General features: G+C 40.5%; 5 protein-coding genes and 1 non-coding gene across 6 annotated transcripts; all 6 read left to right on the top strand.

Annotated features, from left to right (window-relative positions):
* The first annotated feature begins 1,337 nt into the window (after positions 1-1,337).
* Positions 1,338-3,605, top strand: LOC145898745 (uncharacterized). The gene has a single exon (XM_082987330.1). The coding sequence runs from the start codon at positions 1,455-1,457 to the stop codon at positions 2,784-2,786; it is 1,332 nt and encodes a 443-aa protein (XP_082843456.1). The 5' UTR covers positions 1,338-1,454; the 3' UTR covers positions 2,787-3,605.
* Positions 3,606-10,329: 6,724 nt separating this feature from the next.
* Positions 10,330-10,782, top strand: LOC145897869 (three-prime repair exonuclease 1-like). Its single transcript, XM_082986324.1, has one exon. It carries the CDS (start codon positions 10,330-10,332, stop codon positions 10,780-10,782), a length of 453 nt encoding a protein of 150 aa, XP_082842450.1.
* Positions 10,783-11,713: 931 nt separating this feature from the next.
* Positions 11,714-11,787, top strand: Trnat-ggu (transfer RNA threonine (anticodon GGU)). The gene has a single exon. It is a non-coding gene; the product is annotated as a tRNA-Thr (tRNA).
* Positions 11,788-12,526: 739 nt separating this feature from the next.
* LOC145899083 (uncharacterized) lies at positions 12,527-14,000 on the top strand. Its single transcript, XM_082987794.1, has one exon. The coding sequence runs from the start codon at positions 12,570-12,572 to the stop codon at positions 13,797-13,799; it is 1,230 nt and encodes a 409-aa protein (XP_082843920.1). The 5' UTR covers positions 12,527-12,569; the 3' UTR covers positions 13,800-14,000.
* Positions 14,001-14,366: 366 nt separating this feature from the next.
* LOC145897868 (three-prime repair exonuclease 1-like) lies at positions 14,367-14,819 on the top strand. Its single transcript, XM_082986323.1, has one exon. The coding sequence runs from the start codon at positions 14,367-14,369 to the stop codon at positions 14,817-14,819; it is 453 nt and encodes a 150-aa protein (XP_082842449.1).
* Positions 14,820-15,870: 1,051 nt separating this feature from the next.
* On the top strand, positions 15,871-18,182 carry LOC145899023 (uncharacterized). Its single transcript, XM_082987734.1, has one exon. The coding sequence runs from the start codon at positions 15,956-15,958 to the stop codon at positions 17,291-17,293; it is 1,338 nt and encodes a 445-aa protein (XP_082843860.1). The 5' UTR covers positions 15,871-15,955; the 3' UTR covers positions 17,294-18,182.
* Positions 18,183-19,840: the final 1,658 nt, after the last annotated feature.

Here is a 19,840-nt window from a genome sequence, read left to right as displayed (position 1 = left end):
GCCACCTTGCAAAAATGCTATGAACCGGATTGTGGTAGACTCACTGTACAGCAGGTTGCTGATGAAATTAGAAACAGCTTCACCATTTATAATTATTTGCAATTTAATTCTTTTTTGTAAATTTATGGATATTAATTGTCAGGTAGCTACTGGCTTGAAAGTTCAGAATTCAAGTTGTATTTGAAGGAACTTCCCATTCTACGAGGATCACCATATGCTTCCCTTGTTATCACATACAATTTGATGACCTGTTATCACATACAAATGTGTTGTAAACAATGCATTATGTTGCTAATCCAGTAAACATTTAAAGCTCATGCAGACATATGAAGATGGTCAGTCATTGAAACTTCACATGAGCTTGATCATGGTGCACAGTATTATGTGTGTATGGACCTAACCATTGAAAGCAAATGGGCCTTGTGAATGCTCACCTATGAATGAATTTGTGTACCATGTTTTGTTTCAATTCAATAAATAAAATCACAAAGTTTTGTGTGGTTTAAAAAATCAAAGATATAGAAAATATGTCTACCAGCATTATGATGAACAGCATTCAAGCTTTGGCTTTTTTATTTAGACTATTTAACTCCAGATACTTTGCACCCTACAAAATATGTTACTGTCTAATGCTGGGCACAGTTATATGATGGAATCTGTAATGTGTACAACTGTTTAAAACTTCTTAATTTTCACAAAAAGTGGAAATAGACATGGTTGGTGGTGTTTTACAGTATTTTATAATTTTCTTGGGAATTCAATGTTCTGTGGCACCCTTTTATGTCTAATGACCAGAAAGACAGCATTATTTGGCCGTACTTTTCACAACATGCACAAGTCTGAACGGACATGGAAACGCAAGCCGTTTTGCGCCTGTTTGTTCGGGCCTAGTATATGATCGGGCCATGTTTTCGGGCTATGTACGAATGTGGCCATGGAAACGTAGTATTAGTGACTAGAAACCACCGCCAGTCAAAGATGTTTTTTGTGCGTCACGCGTACGTATACTGCGGCACCTCGTTTGTGAAATTCCTCATAACATACATACAGCCCCATGATATGCCAGATGATAATACAGATGTTGCCATAAAGAATTGCCAAACAACGCATTGCAGAGACATTAAACTCTATATTTGCAACGTGTAAACAATGTTTACGTATCACATCTGTTTTTTTTCTTGGAGTTTAAGTTATTTCATCAAATTAATTGACGCCACAGAACCACAACGACAGCAAAATTTGTATGCGGTATGCTCGATTTATGACCTATGTAACAATGTTATTTGTACACGCACTGGTGAACAATCGCTGTGGTGGAACGGTGTGGTACAAGTACACCGGGTTTTCCCCTTCTGGCAAACAAAAGTCTCGTAACATTTTGTGGGGTATGCAAGCAGGCGTAACGAACGAATCTGCGTTATCAGTACAGAAGTGAATGTGAGCGACTGGCAGCCATGGCCGCAAGCACTGGTTCAAACTTGAAAAGAAAGTTAGACACAAAAATACAGCCCAGCTCTTTAGTGTTCGTGAATGCTGGATGTTCACTCGATATTTCTGCTGAAATCAACTTAGTTGCTATTCACGTTGATGAACTTCGAGCCGAAGCGAAACCAAGGATCGTAGATAAGTTGAGACTGACCTGTCCGTCCGATGGTTTTGATGATAGCGCTTACGAGCTGGTATCCAAATTCTTGCATTTGCAAGCACAGCCGATATGTTTGCTTGTTGAGGATGAGAAGACAAATGAGCTTAAGTCACTTAAGCAAAACCTGGAGACGGCATCACGTGCGCTGCCTTTAAACGTTTTGTACGCAAGCTATGTTGGCAACAACAGCGAAATACCTTTTCCTCCTGAAAAGCGAATCAAAACTCCCTCCGACATCAATAGCGATGCAAAAGCTTGTGAGAAGGATTCAAACGATCAACTCTCCATTATCGACCATGTGAAGTCACACGAGAACACTTTTCTTGAATCGCTGTGTTTCAAAAACTTCTCCAGTCTTGACTGTTCAAATCATAAAATACCAAACTTTGTGCGTCGTAGAGCTCGGTTTGTATCAAACCGCAACGACCTAATATTCCTAGACTTAGAAGCAACCGGTCTGGACACCCGTATAATTACCGAGATTTGCATGGTTAGAGTCAAAAAAGAAAAGCTTTTCTCCTGTGATAAAGGAACAATTCCAGACGACTACGAGATGTTGAGGCTAGCTGTGGACCCTTTAATAGAAGTTAACAAGGAAGCAAGTGAATTATCACACTTGAATCGTTCGATGATAGCACGAAGCAATAAGAAGTCTTTCGATGGAGATGTGGCAACAGCTGTGTGTCAGTTTATCACCAGAAGCAAGAATCCAGTGTGTATGTTGGCTCACTCTGGAAACAGTTTTGATTTCGATGTACTAGTTTCACATCTGGATACTCGCAATTTTCAGAAACGCACAATTCAGCATGTGAGCTCCTATGACACGTATGTTGGGTTTAGACACATGCGCGGTCGACGTAGACTAGGTTTGGCCGCCCTTTACGAAAGTTGCTTCGATGGAGCGGAAATACCGAATTCACACACAGCTGAGGGTGACGTAATGGCGCTGATGAAAGTGGTGGCTTGCAACCCTGAGATTCTTGACACAGTGAAGCAAGCCAATCTATTGAAGGGAGTTACTCATCGCCGCCGCAGAGCCCGATTGCGCGAGAGCTCCATTTCGGAAAGTGATTGCTACATTGACTACTATTACGATAAAGATGATAATGAATTTTATTGGATCGATGATGACTGGTTGTAAAATAAATGGTGGTAAAGCCGATGGGGATCGTATGCGGCTTGTTACATTTTTCTTATTTGAGTTATCAACAACATCAGAGCAATGTATATTGCTGTCCTGAACTATACGTCAGTTACACGATTAAGTTTTAATTTACGAATCAAAATACACCAATATTGAAAAAAGTCATGTTTTAAGCACGGCCTTCTGTGTATCCACGGCCCTTGTGATAAAATTGTGTGTCGTTGCGAGGACCTAACAAATCCTCTAGTTACAAGGCAAAATATTGTGTTCGTGGTCCCTGATTTGCTTTTCATGGATCCAGGTGTGCGTCTCTTGTGTGGCCTGTGTATTGTGTATGATGAATGTACATGTTTAATAATTAAATATAACCCAATATAGGGTTTGCGTGTTGTATATATTGTAGGCATTTTCTTTGCTTGTAATTATTGTATGCATAACTTGTAAAATATTGTATGTTTGCCGCTGGTAACGCAAAATTTACGTTTGACCAAAAGCAATTATTTGCAATGGGAAATCCCAGACGATAATTATCAAACTATGTCTGCATTTCTACTTTTTATAGAAAACCGTGTAGCAGCCCTTTAATTTTTGTTTTCTTCATTTGTGTAATGCACATTACATTTTTCTGCGCAACAGCTTTTTTTTATAATTTCTTCGAGGACATGGACGTCAAATTGAGTCTGAACTGAAAATAATATCTTTGGGTGGTTTAATTAACCTCGTGCATAACGATTACTTCTTTTCGGGAGAAACGGGGCAATCAAGTATTTTTGAATTTTCCTTGTCAAACTGACATACTGTAATGGATATAATAAAATGAGAGGACAACATAAAGCTTTTGTGCCTAAAAGGGGAAAGTTTAAGACTATATTGAAGCGCATTGTTGATTAGGATGCCGGCTATAGGAGTTTGCCGACCCAACGTTAAATGTGTGTGACTCACATCAAACGTACGCGTGCGCATGTTTTGCCAGTTCCATATATCAGCACTACTTTAAAAGCAATTTAATTTTTAAATAAATACATGCAAAGCTTTCAATGTATGCTAAGCTCACGAGAACAATGGAATAGTTCAAACTCGAACATCATTTACACATGCAATTCCAGTTCTAATCGAATCATTAATTTTTTTCAAAAGAAGCCCATCGTTACGCTCTGCGTCAGTTCTGAATGTTGTTATAATTGCCTCATTGTCCTCGAGTTCTGGTCTCTGTTTTTGAATTTTTGAGAGCAGTGATCCTATTAGCTGTGGTAGTACTGATATGCGCTCAACAGGTTTGGCTTCGATTTCTTGAAATTTTGAAAATATTAGCCCTGCAAAATGCCGAAAACGTTACAGGCAACCACCAGGGTGTCATTAACTCAACTCTGCAACCACGGCTACTACCAGACCTGGATAGTATTGGTAGTTCAAGCTCTGAAAGGAATTTGGGTGCTGGATCAGAAATATTTGCCTCGCCGAATGTAAAAAACCCTACAGAAAACCACCAGGGTGTCATTGACTCACCTCTGCAACCACGGCCACTGCCATACCTGGATAGCATTGTTGGTAGTTCAAGTGGTGAAATGACTGGCCAGCAGTATAACACTCTAGTCTTCTTAAACGCTGGATCCGAGTTTAATATATCCAGGGAAATTATTTTAGTGGGTATTCACGTAGAGGAATGAAAAGAAAAGGAGAAGTAAGAGTAATGGATAAGTTAAGGCTGACGTCTCATTCTACGGGTTTTGAACAGGGCGTTTTTGACCAGGTTTCCCTTTTCTTACATCTGCAAGCCCTGTTTGTTTAATTGTTGAAGAAGACAAGACAGATCAGCTCAAGCCACCAAAAAAAACGAGGTCTGTTATGCAACTTTTACGATAAAGCAAGGGGAAAAGGCAATTTCCTCGATAAGGCAAGGCAAAATTGCATATAGTAGAAACCATCGAAAACATACTAGGTCATGGAGCAGAAAATGTTCTTTCATACAATGGATAAAGAATAACAAAAACACTTTTCTATACCACTTGACACCGAAAGCCTTTTCCACGCTAAACTGCACTGGTGAAAAACCGATAACACTCACAACACAACGAGCAGTTTCAACTGACAAAGCTCTGATTTTTATAGATTTGGAAGCGACAGGGCTAAACACACGTAGAATTACTGAAGTTTGCATGGTGAAGGTAAAAAAAAACAACATCTCACCCACTTGCAAAGCAGGGACAAGTCCAAACCAATATGACATGTTAAGGTTGGCTGTAGATCCCTTTATTGAAATTAACCAAAAGGCAAGTGAATTATCGGGACTGAAACGCTCCATGCTGACAACAAGCAACAAAAGATTCTTTGATGCTGACGTTGCGACGGCTGTGTGTAAGTTTATCAAAAGAAATTCGAGTCCAACGTGTCTCGTGGCACACTCTGAAAACAAGTTTGATTTTGATGTTTTAGCTTCACATCTGGAACCATTCAAGGAAGTTTGCTGGTTGCTTCGGAATGTAACCACCTACGACACCTTCCTCGGCTTCAAACATTTGAGTGGTTTGGCCGGTTTAAGTTTAGCAAAGCTTTGCGCATCATGCCCCACTGCTGGAGCAGAACGGTCCGAAGCGCACAGCTGAAGGGGACGCCATTGCCTTAATGAAAGTCGTTGTTTGTTACCCACACGTTCTAGCTACAACCGCCCATTCCATTTTTTTTATGGAACCTTTCAGCGATGTCGGGAAGTTACATCGAAATTGACCCTACATCGACGGTAAATTGTATATATGTCAAGTTTATGACACATGTGTTTTAACCATTTACACGTGGAAAATATGATTTGATTTGATTATTCAGTATTGGTTGGTGATTCTCAAACTTTACCCTGAAACGCCTATTTGATTTCTTTGCGTGTGGTGTTATTAAACATTTTTTTCAACAAGTTTTGTAGTTTATAAAGTAAACCACGACCACAGGGTGTGGGTGATTTTATTGAATCTGCGTTGTGGTTTAACCTTTTTTGATTGGTTCGATGTTGGAACGGATCTAGCGCACGTGGCAAGACCGTTACATTGTCGGGTCGAGATATAAGGGTTTGTGTTTGCCGCAACACACGCACTTGTGACGCGCGAAACAATTGTTTGCCTGTGGAAAGTTTCTTTCGATTGCACTTTGCTCTCAAAATTACCAGCGTCTGTGTTATTTCTGTACAGTAAATATCGTCACAGCCAATATCAAACAAAACCACAACAACTGAAAGAAGTTGCTTCATGCATGACCGTGGCAACAATGGTATTTGTACACGCACTGGTAAAACTCTCGATGTGGAACAATGGGGGTGTACAAGGACACCGGGTTATCCCCTTCTGGCATACAAACGTCTCGTTACATTCTGTGGTAAACAAAGGGGCGTAACTAACGAATCCGCTTCAGCAGTACATAGGTGAAGGTGGGCAACTGACAGCTATGGCAACAAGCACTAGTTCAAACTTGAAAAGAAAACTAAGCAAAGAAATAAAGCCCAGCTCTCTGGTGTTCTTAAATGCAGGATGCAAAGCTGATAAATCTATTAAACTAGTTGCCATTCACACCGAAGAGCTAAAATCCGAATCTAATATACGAGTCGTTGACAAGTTAAAACTGACACACCAGTCGACGGGTTTTGAACAGGGCGTTTATCAGCAGATTGCCCATTTCTTGAAACTGCAAGCCCAGCCTGTTTGTTTGCTTGTGAAAGATGAAAAGACAGATCAACTCAAATCACTCAAACTGAATTTAGAAGCCTCGCATTGCACGCTACCTCAAGGCCTTTGTTATGCTTTCTTTAAAAAAGAGCAAGTTCTAAGCTCCCTTCCGCCTTCAAAACAAGCCAAAGGTGCATCTGTATCACTCCAAAGTCCGGACAAAAAAAAGCAGAAAAAACGCAACAAAGTTTCTGTCATTCAGTGGATAAGGCAAAACCAAACTGCATTTTTTGATTCGTTGTCACCACAACCTTTCTCTAGGCTTGACTGCACAGGGGTTGAGGTAAACACCATTACAATTGATGAAGCAACTTCAACCCAGAAAGCTTTGATATTTTTGGACTTGGAAGCTACAGGTTTAGACACACGTAAGATTACTGAGATTTGCATGGTGAAGGTGACCAAAGATAATCTCGTGTCAGCTCCAAAAGGAACAATTCCGAGTCAACTCGATATGTTAAGGTTGGCTGTAGATCCCTTGATAGAAATTAACGAAGAGGCAAGTGGATTATCGGGATTGAAACGATCGATGCTGACAAGAAGCAAGAAAAGTTCTTTCAATGAAGACGTGGCGACTGCTGTGTGCAAGTTCATTGAAACACACTCTGGCCCAGTCTGTCTCGTCGCACATTCCGGAAACAGGTTTGATTTCGATTTTCTGGGTTCGCATCTGGAACCCTTTAGTGAAGTGAGACGCTTGCTTCGACATGTCCATTCTTATGACACCTTCTTCGGTTTCAAGAACATGCCTAGAAGGTGGGGAGGTTTAGGGTTAGCACGGCTCTACCAATGTTGTTTTGGTGTATCTACACCACCCGGTGCTCACACAGCTGAGAGTCACGCCATTGCATTAATGAAAGTGGTAGCCTGCCACCCAGCGGCGTTGACCACCGCTCGTGAATCAAATTTTTTCGAGGGTGTTTTCAGTCGACGTAATGAGCGCTAAAACGCAAAATTGTAGTGCAAAACTAATGCAAATAGTAAACAGTAACAAATTCTATCCCATGTTTGTTTAGTTTGAGTATTGTAAATGTTTTTTGGCACTAGTTATGTCTCAGTATGTTAACATAAAAGTAATAATGTACATTGGAAAATTGATTATTTATGAAACTGTCTTTGTCATGCAATTATCGTTGATCAATGTAATTGCATATGCATTAAAATCACCGAAATTTGATCCAATAAACAACGAATCACACGTGTAATTATGTGTGTTTGAACATTTTTGTATAAGTAGATATTTTTGATCGAGTACCAAATCAAAAATACGGTCTCGAAAGTCCATGTTTATCCACGAGCTAATAAAAAAGGCTCTTGCAGGTCCTTACAGGACGTCTACTTTAGGTCTACTTTATTTGATAAAGCTAATACGTGGTAGGTATCCTTTTGTTTCAAAAATATCTGCAGCATACAGAACATTCAAATGCTCAAACCTAAAAAATAGATGAGAAATGCGGCAATGTTCAAGCAAACCATGCTAAGAATGGCGCGTCGGGCAATTAGGTTCCCGGCTGGATGTTTGCCTAGTCCTGGTGAAATGTGTCTCCCACATATAATACGTACGTGATGTGACGCATGAAGTAAAGTGTTTGTCATTGCATGCTTGTTTTTAATAGTCTTTACCACAGGCAGAGCCAGGAAGTTGTCCAACGCAAACGTCACCGAATGTGATTAACACCTACGGTATTTTGTTCCGATGAGCAACAACGCAAAAATCAACATACGTATATTTGCCATTTGTAGTTTTAACGACAGAACGAGGCGGTGGAATATTACTGACAGTATGGTACAATAAAGTCACCAGGCACTTTGTCTTTAGGTAAACTAATGTCTTACTACATATAACTGTGGTAATAAACATACTGAATTGCAACCTACCAACTGAAACTATGGCCGATAGCAATAGTTTAAACCTAAAAAGAAAACTAGACACAGAATTACAACTCAGCTCCTTGGTGTTCATAAGTGCTGGATGACAATCTGATATTTCAAGTGATGTTGAACTAGTTGCTATTCACGTCGAAGAACTGAAAAGAGAGGACGAACTAAGAGTTGTAGATAAGTTGAGGCTAACTTCTCGGTCGACGGGTTTTGAAGATGGCGTATATGAGCAGATAGCATTATTCTTGAAACTGCAAGCCCATCCTGTTTGTTTGCTTGTTGAAGAAGACCAGATTGATCAACTGAAATCACTTAAACTACATTTAGAAGCCTCATATTGTAAGGTACCGGAAGGCATCTGTTATGCATCGTTCACGCAAGAGCAGGTTCCAAGCGCTCTTCCGCCTGCTAAGCAAGCCAAGACTGCTTCTATCCGTGGCCCAAGCGCTGAGGCAATATCGCAAAAATATACTACGTCCTGCACACTGTCTCCAGATATTTTGCATGCAAGCTACGTGGGCAACAGCAGCGAAATATTTTTTCCCATTGAAAAGCGAATCAAAACTACTTCCGAAACCATAAGCGATGCAAAAGCTTGTGAGAAAGATTCAAACGATCAATTCTCCATTATCGACCATGTGAAGTCACACGAGAACACTTTTCTTGAATCTCTGTGTTTCAAAAACTTCTCCAATCTTGACTGTTCAAATTATATCAGGCCGAAACCCATGCGATCGACTGCACAGTCTGCAACAACTTGCAACGACCTAATATTCCTAGACTTAGAAGCAACTGGTATGGACACCCGTAAAATAACCGAGATTTGCATGGCTAGAGTCACGAAAGAAAAGCTTTTCTCCTGTGATAAAGGAATAATTCCAGACGACTACGAGATGCTGAGGCTAGCTGTGGACCCTGTAATGGAAGTAAACAAGGTAGCAAGTGAATTATCACACTTGAATCGTTCGATGATAACACGAAGCAATAAGAAGTCTTTCGATGGGGATGTAGCAACAGCTGTGTGTCAGTTTATTACCAGAAGCAAGAATCCAGTGTGTATGTTGGCTCACTCTGGAAACCAGTTTGATTTTGATGTACTAGTTTCACATCTGTATTCCCACAATTTTCAGAAACGCACAATTCAGCATGTGAGCTCCTATGACACGTATGTTGGGTTTAGACACATGCCCGGTCGACGTAGACTAGGTTTGGCCGCCCTTTACGAAAGTTGCTTCGATGGAGCGGAAATACCGAATTCACACACAGCTGAGGGTGATGTGATGGCGTTGATGAAAGTGGTGGCTTGCAACCCTAAGACACTCAGTACAGTAAAGAAAGGCAATCTGTTGCAGGGAGTTTATCGTCGCGCTGGATTATAGACTGAAGAATTCGACCGGGCCGAATTTGATGAAACATTTGTAATGAAAACTACAAACTTTCCCTCTATTTATTAGATTTTTCTGAATTCAATTTGTTGTGAAAAGGAGTTCTTACATTTACAAGTATTTGTCACCTCAGTGGTTAAATATAATCGATGTATCGATTTTGGACAATGCTTTCTAGTGCCATGCAATTATGCGTCGGATTTTGCAAACGTTTCCTATTGCGCTGCAAAGCTTTGCCTTTTAACAATTAAATGCACCACAAATAAAAACACTCTTAGTGATTTTATTGGGTGACTACTATGGTATTGTACAAACAAGAAAACAGTGTTAGAGCAGGCTACTCGTCGTCTTCTTCGTAGCAATGATTTTTCTATCATTCAGTGGATTAAGCAAAACCAAACTAACTTCCTGGACTATTTGTTACCGAGGCCGTTTTCTAAACTTCGCTACACAGGTGTAAAACCGATTACACTTTTGACTGATCGAGCAGTTTCAACCGAGAAAGCGTTGATATTTTTGGATTTGGAAGCTACAGGTTTAGACACACGTAAGATTACTGAGATTGGCATGGTGAAAGTGACCAAAGATAATCTCGTGTCAGCTCCAAAAGGAACAATTCCGAGTCAACACGATATGTTAAGGTTGGCTGTAGATCCCTTGATAGAAATTAACAAAGAGGCAAGTGGATTATCGGGGTTGAAACGATCGATGTTGACAAGAAGCCAGAAAAGTTCTTTCAATGCAGACGTGGCGACTGCTGTTTGCAAGTTCATTGAAAGACACTCTGGACCAGTTTGTCTCGTTGCCCACTCTGGAAACAAGTTTGATTTCGACGTGCTGGCAAAACATCTGGAACCGTTCGATGAAGTGAGGAGATCACTTTCTCATGTCACGTCCTTCGACTCCTTTCTCGCCTTCAAACACGTGAGGCGTTTGGCCGATTTAGGTTTATCGAAGCTTTACGCATTGTGCTTCGATGGAGCTGTACCTCCCAGCTCGCATACAGCTGAAGGTGCTTGATGAAAGTGGTGGCTTGCTACCCAGAGGTCATGGATAGACCTGCACCTACGCAGCAGACAAATTTTTTCTTTGGCGTCTTTCAGCGACGCCGGGAAAACGAATTTAAGCGCAAATATTTTGGATCTTAAATTCCATGGAAAAATACCTTAATACGTCCCCTTCTTATGTAAATATTTTAAGAAACTAAACTGTATGATGTCTCTATTCCACTTTTACTGCAACGAATGATGAATATCGTTTCTTATAATCACCCTTGAAAATGACTATGAAAGATATTTCAGCAAAGTTTTCGGTTTAGATATTTTGTGGATCAAAAAGTTGCACTTTTAAACTGAATAGCGAGAAACAGAAATACGTAATACCTTTATTTTTCACGCAGTAATATTTCATGCAATGGCATGATTGGCAGGATCGCCCCACTGCGCAGGTCCTTGCTTGGCGATCACAGCTATCGTATGGAGATCATTAGGTTTGCAGGCTTGGCAGCCCAGGCATTGCAGCCTAGCTGGATCAGCCACTTTTTCCTGACAAGTCGGAGCAAGATTTGAAAAATCAAGCTCCCGGTGAGGTTTGAACTCACGACCCTGGGCTAACCAGGCCCAACGCTCTACCAACTGAGCTACAGGAGCTCAGTGGTTTCACGGGGTATACTGTGGCCAAGGTACACTGGTGCGCTTGCGCACAACTTGCCAGGCTGCAATGCCTGGGCTGCCAAGCCTGCAAACCTAATGATCTCGATACGATAGCTGTGATCGCCAAGCAAGGACCTGCGCAGTGGGGCGATCCTGCCAATCATGCCATTGCATGAAATATTACTGCGTTATCTGATACGGTGGTAGAGATCCCCTACGTATATGTGAAGGTTGCCTGGCAAGTTGTGCGCAAGCGCACCAGTGTACCTTGGCCACAGTATACCCCGTGAAACCACTGAGCTCCTGTAGCTCAGTTGGTAGAGCGTTGGGCCTGGTTAGCCCAGGGTCGTGAGTTCAAACCTCACCGGGAGCTTGATTTTTCAAATCTTGCTCCGACTTGTCAGGAAAAAGTGGCTGATCCAGCTAGGCTGCAATGCCTGGGCTGCCAAGCCTGCAAACCTAATGATACCTTTATTTTTGTTGTTTTACTCGCATTAAAAACTTGTTTTCCGATATAATGTATTTTAGCTTTATTTTGTGTTTGTTATGGATGTGGATATTTGAAAATATATGTAATAAAAGTACGGCAACCTCTTGTTTAACCGCAATAAGGTTAAGTTTGCCTGGGATGATAAAAAGTGACACAGAACCACGTAACCCTACTTTGTGAAGAATTGCAGTCACGCTACGTGACTAATAGCATTAATCAACTAATTAAGCGACGCTAAAAACAACATTAGTTTATTACATCAGCTTTATGGAACAGTTTCAACAGTGAAGCTTTAGTTTAATTAACATCACCACAGACCCTTATACTAAATGTTTTGCCAGTTTCACATGATGGTACCACTTTTAATGCAATTTAATTTTAATTAAATACAGATATGCAACAACTTTCAATGTATGGCCAACTTACGTGAACAATTGAATAGTGTTTTCATGAGTTTGTAATTTCCGTTAAAAAGAAAACTAAATTACCTCGCTTTCAGGTGATTCAAGTTTAAATGTCAGTGACTTTTGTGACGTGTTTGTGCCATTGTGAAGGAACGCCCGGTTTCGCGTTTAAGTATCGTAACATTTTGTGGGGTATGCAAGCAGGCGTAACAAACGAATGTGCGTTATCAGTACTGAGGTGAATGTGAGCATCTGACAGCTATGGCTACAAGCACTAGTTCAAACTTGAAAAGAAAACTAAGCCCAGAAATACAGGCCAGCTCTTTAGTGTTCGTGAATGCTGGATGTTCACTCGATATTTCTGCTGAAATCAACTTAGTTTCTATTCACGTTGATGAACTTCGAGCCGAAGCGAAACCAAGGATCGTAGATAAGTTGAGAATGACCTGTCAGTCCCACGGTTTTGATAATAGCGCTTACGAGCTGGTATCCAAATTCTTGCATTTGCAAGCACAGCCGATATGTTTGCTTGTTGAGGATGAGAAGACAAATGAGCTTAAGTCACTTAAGCAAAACCTGGAGACTGCATCACGTGCGCTGCCGTTAAACGTTTTGTACGCAAGCTATGTGGGCAACAACAGCGAAATACCTTTTCCTCCTGAAAAGCGAATCAAGACTCTTTCCGAAACCAACAACGATGCACAAGTTTCTAAAAAGGATTCAAACGATCAATTCTCCATCATCGATCATGTGAAGTCACACGAGAACACTTTTCTTGAATCTCTGAGTTTCAAAAACTTCTCTAGTCTTGACTGTTCAAATCATAAAATACCAAACTTTGTGCGTCGTAGAGGTCGGTTTGTATCAAACCGCAACGACCTAATATTCCTAGACTTAGAAGCAACTGGTCTGGACACCCGTAAAATTACCGAGATTTGCATGGTTAGAGTCAAAAAAGAAAAGCTTTTCTCCTGTGATAAAGGAACAATTCCAGACGACTACGAGATGTTGAGGTTAGCTGTTGACCCATTGATAGAAGTTAACAAGGAAGCAAGTGAATTATCACACTTGAATCGTTCGATGATAACACGAAGCAAAAAGAAGTCTTTCGATGGGGATGTGGCAACAGCTGTGTGTCAGTTTATTACCAGAAGCAAGAATCCAGTGTGTATTTTGGCTCACTCTGGAAACAATTTTGATTTTGATGTACTAGTTTCACATCTGGATTCCCACAAATTTCAGAAACGCACAATTCAGCATGTGAGCTCCTATGACACGTATGTTGGGTTTAGACACATGCCCGGTCGACGTAGACTAGGTTTGGCCGCCCTTTACGAAAGTTGCTTCGATGGAGCGGAAATACCGAATTCACACACAGCTGAGGGTGATGTGATGGCGTTGATGAAAGTGGTGGCTTGCAACCCTAAGACACTCAGTACAGTAAAGCAAGGCAATCTGTTGCAGGGGGTTTATCGTCGCGCTGGATTATAGACTGAAGAATTCGACCGGGCCGAATTTAATGAAACATTTTGTAATGTTAAAAAAACTACAAACTTTCCCTCTATTTGTTAGATTTTTCTGAATTCAATTTGTTGTGAAAAGGAGTTCTTACATTTACAAGTATTTTTCACCTCAGTGGTTAAATATAATCGATGTATCGATTTTGGACAATGCTTTCTAGTGCCATGCAATTATGCGTCCGATTTTGCAAACGTTTACCTATTGCGCTGCAAAGCTTTGCTTTTTAACAATTAAATGCACCACAAATAAAAACACTCTTAGTGACTACTATGGTATTGTACAAACAAGAAAACAGTGTTAGAGCAGGCTACTCGTCGTCTTCTTCGTAGTAATGATTTTTCTATCATTCAGTGGATTAAGCAAAACCAAACTAACTTCCTGGACTATTTGTTACCGAGGCCGTTTTCTAAACTTCGCTACACAGGTGTAAAACCGATTACACTTTTGACTGATCGAGCAGTTTCAACCGAGAAAGCGTTGATATTTTTGGATTTGGAAGCTACAGGTTTAGACACACGTAAGATTACTGAGATTTGCATGGTGAAAGTGACCAAAGATAATCTCGTGTCAGCTCCAAAAGGAACAATTCCGAGTCAACACGATATGTTAAGGTTGGCTGTAGATCCCTTGATAGAAATTAACAAAGAGACAAGTGGATTATCGTGGTTGAAACGATCGATGTTGACAAGAAGCAAGAAAAGTTCTTTCAATGAAGACGTGGCGAATGCTGTTTGCAAGTTCATTCAATCACACTCTGGACCAGTCTGTCTCGTTGCCCACTCTGGAAACAAGTTTGATTTCGACGTACTGGCAAAACATCTGGAACCGTTCGATGAAGTGAGGAGATCACTTTCTCATGTCACGTCCTTCGACTCCTTTCTCGCCTTCAAACACGTGAGGCGTTTGGCCGATTTAGGTTTATCGCATTGTGCTTCGATGGAGCTGTACCTCCCAGTTCGCATACAGCTGAAGGTGATGTCATTGCTTTGATGAAAGTAGTGGCTTGCTACCCAGAGGTCATGGATATACCTACACCTACGCAACAGACAAATTTTTTCTACGGCGTCTTTCAGCGACGCCGGGAAAACGAATTTAAGCGCAAATATTTTAGATCTTAAATTCCATGGAAAAATACCTTAATACGTCCCCTTCTTATGTAAATATTTTAAGAAACTAAACTGTATGATGTCTCTATTCCACTTTTACTGCAACGAATGATGAATATCGTTTCTTATAATCACCCTTGAAAATGACTATGAAAGATATTTCAGCAAAGTTTTTGGTTTAGATATTTTGTGGATCAAAAAGTTGCACTTTTAAACTGAATAGCGAGAAACAGAAATACGTAATACCTTTATTTTTGTTGTTTTAATCGCATTAAAAACTTGTTTTCCGATATAATGTATTTTAGCTTTATTTTGTGTTTGTTATGGATGTGGATATTTGAAAATATATGTAGTATAAGTACGGCAACCTCTTGTTTAACCGCAATAAGTTTACGTGGGATGATAAAAAGTGACACAGTATCACGTAATTCTACTTTGTGAAGAATTGCAGTCACGCTACGTGACTAATAGCATTAATCAACTAATTAAGCGACGCTAAAAACAACATTAGTTTAATATATCAGCTTTATGGAACAGTTTCAACAATGAAGCTTTAGTTTAATTAACATCACCACAGACCCTTGTACTAAATGTTTTGCCAGTTTCACATGATGGTACCACTTTTAATGCCATTTAATTTTAATTAAATACAGATATGCAACAACTTTCAATGTATGGCCAACTTACGTGAACAATTGAATAGTGTTTTCCGAACATTATTTACACATGCAACTCCAACCAAAAATACCACTCAGCGATTGCTTTAGAACGGAACATTCTTTTCTTGGCGATCTGGGATAGGCCATGAGTTTGTAATTTCCGTTAAAAAGAAAACTAAATTACCTCGCTTTCAGGTGATTCAAGTTTAAATGTCAGTGACTTTTGTGACGTGTTTGTGCCATTGTGAAGGAACGCCCGGTTTCGCGTTTAAGTATCGTAACATTTTGTGGGGTATGCAAGCAGGCGTAACAAACGAATGTGCGTTATCAGTACTGAGGTGAATGTGAGCATCTGACAGCTATGGCTACAAGCACTAGTTCAAACTTGAAAAGAAAACTAAGCCCAGAAATACAGGCCAGCTCTTTAGTGTTCGTGAATGCTGAATGTTCACTCGATATTTCTGCTGAAATCAACTTAGTTTCTATTCACGTTGATGAACTTCGAGCCGAAGCGAAACCAAGGATCGTAGATAAGTTGAGAATGACCTGTCAGTCCCACGGTTTTGATAATAGCGCTTACGAGCTGGTATCCAAATTCTTGCATTTGCAAGCACAGCCGATATGTTTGCTTGTTGAGGATGACAAGACAAATGAGCTTAAGTCACTTAAGCAAAACCTGGAGACGGCATCACGTGCGCTGCCTTTAAACGTTTTGTACGCAAGCTATGTGGGCAACAACAGCGAAATACCTTTTCCTCCTGAAAAGCGAATCAAGACTCTTTCCGAAACCAACAACGATGCACAAGTTTCTAAAAAGGATTCAAACGGTCAACTCTCCATCATCGACCATGTAAAGTCACACGAGAACACTTTTCTTGAATCGCTCTGTTTCAAAAACTTCTCCAGTCTTGACTGTTCAAATCATAAAATACCAAACTTTGTGCGTCGTAGAGGTCGGTTTGTATCAAACCGCAACAACCTAATATTCCTAGACTTAGAAGCAACTGGTCTGGACACCCGTAAAATTACCGAGATTTGCATGGTTAGAGTCAAAAAAGAAAAGCTTTTCTCCTGTGATAAAGGAATAATTCCAGACGACTACGAGATGTTGAGGCTAGCTGTTGACCCATTGATAGAAGTTAACAAGGAAGCAAGTGAATTATCGTACTTGAATCGTTCGATGTTAACACGAAGCAATAAAAAGTCTTTCGATGGAGATGTGGCAACAGCTGTGTGTCAGTTTATTACCAGAAGCAAGAATCCAGTGTGTATGTTGGCTCACTCTGGAAACAGTTTTGATTTTGATGTACTGGTTTCACATCTGGATTCCCACATTTTTCAGAAACGCACAATTCAGCATGTGAGATCCTATGACACGTATGTTGGATTTAGACACATGCGCGGTCGACGTAGGCTAGGTTTGGCCGCCCTTTACGAAAGTTGCTTCGATGGAGCGGAAATACCGAATTCACACACAGCTGAGGGTGACGTAATGGCGCTGATGAAAGTGGTGGCTTGCAACCCTGAGATTCTTGACACAGTGAAGCAAGCCAATCTATTAAAGGGAGTATTTCATCGCCGCCGCAGAGCCCGATTGCGCGAGAGCTCCATTTCGGAAAATGATTGTTACATTGAGCTAGATTACTATTACGAGGAAGATGTTGATGTTTTTTGTTCGATCGATGATGAATGGTTGTAAAATAAATGGTGGTAAAGCCGATGGGGATCGTATGCGGCTTGTTACATTTTTCTTATTTGAGTTATCAACAACATCAGAGCAATATATATTGCTGTCCTGAACTATACGTCAGTAACATGATTAAGTTTTTGAGTTTTAACTTACGAATCAAAATACACCAATATTGAAAAAAGTCACGTTTAAAGCACGGCCTTCTGTGTATCCACGGCCCTTGTGAGAAAATTGTGTGTCGTTGCGAGGACCTAACAAATCCTCTAGTTACAAGGCAAAATATTGTGTTCGTGGTCCCTGATTTGCTTTTCATGGATCCAGGTGTGCGTCTCTTGTGTGGCCTGTGTATTGTGTATGATGAATGTACATGTTTAATAATTAAATACAACCCAATATAGGGTTTGCGTGTTGTATATATTGTAGGCATTTTCTTTGCTTGTAATTACTGTATGCATAACTTGTAAAATATTGTATGTTTGCCGCTGGTAACGCAAAATTTACGTTTGACCAAAAGCAATTATTTGCAATGGGAAATCCCAGACGATAATTATCAAACTATGTCTGCATTTCTACTTTTTATAGAAAACCGTGTAGCAGCCCTTTAATTTTTGTTTTCTTCATTTGTGTAATGCACATTACATTTTTCTGCGCAACAGCTTTTTTAGCATTTCGTCGAGGACATGGACGTAAAATTAAGTCTAAACTGAAAATAATATCTTTGTGTGGTTTAATCAAACTTGTGCATTACGATTACTTCTTTTCGGGAGAAACGATGCAGCAAATTATTTTTAAATTGTCCTTATCAAACAGACATACTGTAATGGATATTCTAAACCGACAGGACGAGTGTGTGACTCACATCAAACGTACGCGTGCACATGTTTTGTCATTTCCATACATCGACACTACTTTAAATGCAATTTCATTTTTGATTAAATACAGATATGCAACAGCTTTCAATGTATGGCAAGCTTACGTGAACAATTGAACATTTTTTTCCGTACATTATTTACACATGCAATTCCAGTTCTGATCAAAACGGTGATTTTCAGAAAAAGGTTACCAGGGTGTAAGTTGCATCTAAAGCTGAACAGACACAAAGTTCCGATTAAATTGTTTTCAAACGTGGTTTCTGGAACGTTCTGGTTCTACAATTTCGGGTTATGACCCAGACACACTACAAAACTGAAAAACTAATAAAAATTTGGAAAAATGCATCACGTCGCCACTAAGTCTACTAACAAAAATCAGCGAGTCCCATAATTTCGCTCTGCGGTTTTACGCACTGCGAAATGTTGGCGAAAAAAAGTCATTATGGGACCCAAGAAAGGTATTCAATACAAGGAATGTTGTTTATTAGTGCTGCGAAAATGGACAACATCTGAATATGGGATTGCAAAGCAGGGACAAGTCAAAATCAATACGACATGTTAAGGTTGGCTGTAGATCCGTTAACGCATAAGTAATACCATGCTTTCGCGTAGCATTACTTATGCGTTGTCTGATTACGGTGGTGGAGATCCTCTACGCATGTGAAGGTCGCCTGACAAGTTGTGCGCTTGCGCACCAGTGTACCATGGCCACAATATACCCCATGAAGCCACTGAGCTCCTGTAGCTCAGTTGATAGAGCGTTGGTGTTGGTTAGCCCAGGGTCGTGAGTTCAGACCTCACCGGGAGCTTGATTTTTCAGATCTCGCTCCGACTTGTCGGGAAAAGTGGCTGATCCAGCTTGGCTGCAATGCCTTGGCTGCGAAGCCTGTGAACCTTCTGTAGTTCCCTTTATATAAATTAACCAAAAGGCAAGTGAATTATCGGGACTTAAACGCTGCATGCTGACAACAAGTTTATCAAAAGAAATTCGAATCCAACGTGTCTCGTGGCACACTCTGAAAACAAGTTTGATTTTGATGTTTTAGCTTCACATCTGGAACCATTCAAGGAAGTTTGCTGGTTGCTTCGGAAAGTAACCACGTATGACACCTTCCTCGGCTTCAAACATTTAAGTGGTTTGGCCGGTTGAAGTTTAGCGAAGCTTTACGCATCATGCCCCACTGCTGGAGCAGAACGGTCCGAAGCGCACAGCTGAAGGGGACGCCATTGCCTCAATGAAAGTCGTTGTTTGTTACCCTCACGTTCTAACTAAAACCGCCCAGTCCGACGTCGAATAGTTACATCGAGATTGATCGTACGTTGACGCTATTGCAGATATATCAAGTTTATAACCCACGTGTTTTAACCATTTGCACGTGGGAAAAATACACATGATTTGATATGATTATGCAGTATTGGTTGGTGATTATCAAACGCCTATTTCTTTACTTTCTGTGGTGTTATTATCCATTTTTCAGCAAGATTTGTAGTTTAAAGCAAGCCACACAGGGTGTAGGTGATTTCATTAAATCTGCGTTGTGCTTTAAAATTTTTTCGTTGGTTCGAAGTGAGAAAGGATTTGGTGATACGTGGCAAGACCGATAAATTGTCCGGTCGAGACACAGTCCATGTGTTTGCCGCAACATACGTACGTGTGACGCGCGAAACAGGAAATTGTTTGCCT

The sequence above is a fragment of the Ascidia mentula genome, chromosome 4 (genome assembly GCF_947561715.1).
Source record: "Ascidia mentula chromosome 4, kaAscMent1.1, whole genome shotgun sequence".
NCBI classification, from domain to species: domain Eukaryota; kingdom Metazoa; phylum Chordata; class Ascidiacea; order Phlebobranchia; family Ascidiidae; genus Ascidia; species Ascidia mentula.
Note: the sequence above shows the minus strand (reverse complement) of the source record. Positions and strands in the feature narration are given on the sequence as shown.